The sequence below is a fragment of the Perca flavescens genome, chromosome 19 (genome assembly GCF_004354835.1).
Source record: "Perca flavescens isolate YP-PL-M2 chromosome 19, PFLA_1.0, whole genome shotgun sequence".
Classification (NCBI taxonomy): domain Eukaryota; kingdom Metazoa; phylum Chordata; class Actinopteri; order Perciformes; family Percidae; genus Perca; species Perca flavescens.
The window spans coordinates 9,249,857-9,254,856 of record NC_041349.1 but is presented as its reverse complement, the minus strand read 5'-3'; the positions used below and the strand labels follow the sequence as shown (position 1 = coordinate 9,254,856).

The following is a 5,000-nucleotide window of genomic DNA, read 5'->3' as shown; positions in this document are numbered from 1 at the left end:
TACGTGTGTGTGTGTGTGTGTGTATGTATGTGTGTGTATATCTGTGTGTGTGTGTGTGTGTGTGTGTGTTAAATATTGAGTTCAGTTTTGCAGAGTTTTTCAGTGTGTGTTGATGTAATGTTGTTTTGTGGCCACAAGGTGGAGTCGAATCTGCTGCTAAAGTCTCTCCACTGCACATGAGTTTTGGTATGTGCCACACACACACACACACACACACACACACATATACACACTGTGTTTCTTCATAGTTTTTCTCTCTCTCTCAGAGTGTCGACTTGTGGTTGCCGTTGCAGCCGGCAGAGTCAAGGTACAAGTGTGTGTGATCGACACACACACTCACACAGTCAGGAAGCACAGCTGCTGCGAGATATTGGAGGTACACACACACACACACACACACACACACACACACACACACACACACACACACACACACACGCAGACACGGTTTGTGACGACTTTGTAACATGTTTATCAGGCTGTATTTAATGTGTGTGTGTGTGTGTGTGTGTGTGTGTGTGTGTGTGTGTGTGTGTGTGTGTGTGTGTGTGTGTGTCTGTCTCAGGGGCCAGATGACCGTGTGTTTCTAACATCAGTGCATTTCCGTGAGGATTACCCTCTCTACCATCACAGCCGGATCAACATTACCGTTCACCACCAAGAGGAACCGACAACACACACCACAGTGAGTGTATCTGTGTGTGTGTGTGTGTGTGTGTTTCTTCGCATGTGTCTGTGTGCGCGTGTGCGCGTGTGTGTGTCTCTGTGTGTGTGTGTGTCTGTTTTTCTGTGTGCACGTGTGTGTGTGCGTGTCTCTGTGTGTGTGTGTGTGTGTGTGTGTGTGTCTGTCTGTGTGTGTGTGTGTGTGTGTGTCTGTGTCTGTGTGTATGTGTGTGTGTGTGTGTGTGTGTGTGTGTGTGTGTGTGTGTGTGTGTGTGTGTGTCTGTGTCTGTGTGTGTGTGTGTATGTCTGCAGTGACGGACTGGCCATCTGGAATTTGGGCATTGGGCAATCTCAATGTGGCCACTACTATAATAATAATAATAATAATAATAATAATAATAATAATAATCAAATACAAGAATAATTTCTCTTTTGTTATCTAAAAAACTTATTTTTATTTGCAATCTTATGGAGAAAAACTACACTACCCACAATCCTAAGCGGTAAAAGCGACGTCTCTGATTGGTCCAACTCGCTGTTGGCATGGAATTTGCGGGTACACTACCATTTTTTTAAACACTATTTAAAACATACGTTCTTCTGCTCTCCTCCGTCTCTCTGTCACTTGTGTCACACACACACACACACACACACACACACACACACAGCTCCTCACACCATGCAAATTCATTCCCTGACATTAGATGGCACTTAATGTAAAACAGAAATACCCCGGTACACAAGGTGGCGATTGTCAAACGTTTGTGGGAACTTTTTGTAACTTTTGTTTTGTCTTTCATGTATTTATACAGTACAGGCCAAAAGTTTGGACACACCTTCTCATTCAACGCGTTTCCTTTTTATTTTCACGACTATTTACATTGTAGATTCTCACTGAAGGCATCAAAACTATGAATGAACACATATGGAATTATGTACTTAACAAAAAAGTGTGAAATAACTGAAAACATGTCTTATATTTTAGATTCTTCAAAGTAGTCACCCTTTGCTTTTTTTGATAACTCTGCAAACCCTTGGTGTTCTCTCAATGAGCTTCATGAGGTAGTCACCTGAAATGGTTTTACCTTCACAGGTGTGCTTTGTCAGGGTTAATTAGTGGAAGTTATTCCCTTATTAATAAAACAGCAAAGGGTGGCTACTTTGAAGAATCTAAAATATAAGACATGTTTTCAGTTATTTCACACTTTTTTGTTAAGTACATAATTCCATATGTGTTCATTCATAGTTTTGATGCCTTCAGTGAGAATCTACAATGTAAATAGTCATGAAAATAAAAAGGAAACACATTAAACGAGAAGGTGTGTCCAAACTTTTGGCCTGTACTGTATGTATTTTTTTAATAAAATACAAAAACCCAACTTGGTTTTTAGTCTCAGACTGTCACATTTGTTTCACTTTACTAAACTTTGAAAACTCTTCCCCTGCTGTAAAGGAAACTTCCACTACAGCAGCTCTAGTCCACGTGATACAAGAGTTTTCTGATCCGTCACTGATCAGCTGGGAAATACAAAATTGGAAAGTGTGTGTGTGTGTGTGTGTGTGTGTGTGTGTGTGTGTGTGTGAGTGTGAGTGTGAGAGTGAAAAAAATTGTGTATATAAGAGGATTAGTGCAAAGGATGTGTAATACCAGTGCGGGTAGCTTGTTTAACACACACACATTCTCTCAATTCAGTTAATCTCTCTCTCTCTCTCTCTCTCTGTCTCTCTCTCTGTCTCACACACACTCTCTCACACACTCTCTCACACACTCTCTCACACACTCTCTCAAACACACACACACACTCACAGACACAAAGAGAGAGCGAGAGAGAATCGAGGACATCCACAGAGAGAGAGAGAAGTGAGATTTTAGATTTAGCACGTTTTTTTTTAACGTTTTCTCTCTTTTCCCTCTCTGCCAAACTCGATCTCGACCGGTCCTGCCAGGCGCTTTTTGCTAATCTGCATATTTCCCATGATGCCGATGGGTTTTTAAATCCAGTCGGCCATGACGAAAGAGAGGGAGGAGAAGGTGACGGAGGAGAGAGCACGGAGACACTCGGCCGGTGTGTTTTAGTCTTTTCATCCCGGGGCGAACGACTGCAGCAGGATTTTATTTATTTTTTTATTTTTTTAATCGATGGATTATTTTTCTCCGGATGCCTCTTTTTCTCCCCCGGTTTAACGGAGGCTTGTGCTATTTTTCCTCTTCTGCTTCATCTCTCCTTTCCTTGTTCTCTCTGTAAATCCATCACGTAGGAGCAGGAAGAGCACACGAAAAAATCATCTTTCAGCTGCTGCAGACCGACATTTATTTAACTCAGTAGAACAAGATTTCAAAATAATAAGTAGAAAATAATTCAAAAGTGGATTCAGGTGCAGCTGGAAAACTCTGAAGTTAAATATTGCATAGACAGTGTCGGAGGTGTTGTGTTACTCTGCAGCTTCTCGGATTACTTCTGGTTGTTAACAAGTAACAGTAATAAACCGGAAAAAAACACTGAAGACGTATTGAAAGTCTGCCGTCGAAAGTCTGGTGTCGAATTAATATTTTTTAAGTTATTTTTCAGTCAGACAGTTCCAGATTTAAATCACAATTTGAGCCAGTTTTCATTAAGCGTTATAGTCAGAGTTCCTCGTTATATTAAACGTTAGATTAAAACGACAAATACATCTGATTTACAGAGAGCTGCGACACTGTTCACACAAAAAGTTGTGAACTTCTTAACTTTCCTGTTGTGCTCAGGAATCAAATTTCACCCGTTTTCAAAAAGTTTCTACATCAGAACTATGACAAAAGAACGTTGAAAAAAGTGACAAATGTTGGAAAAAGCTACAAAAACGCAGGAGAAAATCAACAAAAACATCTTTTTTTTAAAAACACTGAAAAAGGTGAGCAAAATTTGGAAAAAGTGACAAAAAAAACCCCATCAAAAATATCGCCAAAGGTGACAAAATCTTGTTAAAAAAAAGTGAGAAAAAACATCGGAAAAAGCGACAAAAATCTTGTTGGCAAAAACATATCTTAAAAAATAATTGGAATAAAATCGACAAAAAGGGTAGAAAAAGAGGGTTAAATAACTCAGCTTGTGTTTAGATTCCACAACTTTGGCTCGAAAAAAAAAAACAAAAAAACATTATATTTCTCAAAAAAGTTTCTGTTTTTGGAGTCTGAATTAAAGTATTGTATCTGAGTTCTTTGTCGATTTTTTTTTTTTGGCTGCGCTTTTGACGTTTTCGTTCTTGTTTTTTCCGACATTTTTGTCACGTTTTTTCAACGCTCTCTCATCTATTCTTTTCTTCAAATGCCATAAAATTGAATAACACACCCACGTTCAATGAAGTAGTGAACTGATCATTCATTATTACTCATATTTGACCGCGAACACAACAGCAGAGTTAAACAGACAAATACATCTGATTGGCAAATGGCTGCGACAGTGTTCACACGGAAAGTTGAGTCAACTTATTAAGTTACTCAGCTTGTGTTTAGATTCGAGAACTTTGGCTCGAATAAAAAAAACATGATATTTTTCAAAAAAGGGACTGTTTTTGGAGTCTGAATTACAGTATTGTATCTGCAACAGCAACGAGCAAACAAACTCTTTTTCAGAGTCCTTGCAAAAAATATGTGACATTTCCTCAAGGCAAGGCAGCTGTAATTGTACAGCACATTTTAAGCAACAGGGCAATTCAAAGTCCTTTACATAAAACATTAAAGAACAGTTAAAAAACGATGAAAAAACATTAAAGAGCAGTTAAAAAACGATGAAAAAACATTAAAGGGCAGTTAAAAAACGATGAAAAAACATTAAAGAGCAGTTAAAAAACGATGAAAAAACATTAAAGAGCAGTTAAAAAACGATGAAAAAACAGGCAGGACCGTATTTCTTTACCATCTCGTTCACCATGTGACTTTGCACTCTCGTTATGGGTAACGAGAGGAAGTTCTTCTCTTTACCTACTATGTAGCCATCGCTATAAGGCTTAGTTTAATCAAGGCAAACTTTGCATAAAATCCTAAACAGTTCCAACTGTTATCCTTGAGATTTTTACCATAACATCTTTGTCTATGTGACACCCACGTTGGAGAAATTCTCCGAAAACATGTCCGTTATCGGTTCAAAAATACCACTAGATTAAAAAAAACGAAAATTGACAGTAAGAAGTTGATAATTATTTAAAGAAAGGCAGCTGAGAGTTGCGGCTTACCTGCAGTTTTCTGGAGGTACAGAAAAGGTAAAGAGGATTATTTGTCTTTTATACTTTACTTTATTGCATAAAACACTGAAGACTTACTGAAAGCTGCTGTCGAAAGTCTGGTGTCGAATTAATAT

General features: G+C 38.5%; 1 protein-coding gene across 2 annotated transcripts in view; it reads left to right on the top strand.

Moving 5' to 3' along the window:
* Positions 1-5,000, top strand: part of LOC114573908 (type II inositol 3,4-bisphosphate 4-phosphatase) — a 64,225-nt gene that overhangs the window by 9,403 nt on the left and 49,822 nt on the right. For both annotated transcript variants that reach the window (XM_028606126.1, XM_028606125.1), the window contains exons 6-8: positions 139-186; positions 267-376; positions 566-685. In XM_028606126.1, coding sequence (XP_028461927.1) covers positions 139-186; positions 267-376; positions 566-685 — 278 coding nt within the window. The remainder of the gene's footprint in view (positions 1-138; positions 187-266; positions 377-565; positions 686-5,000) is intronic.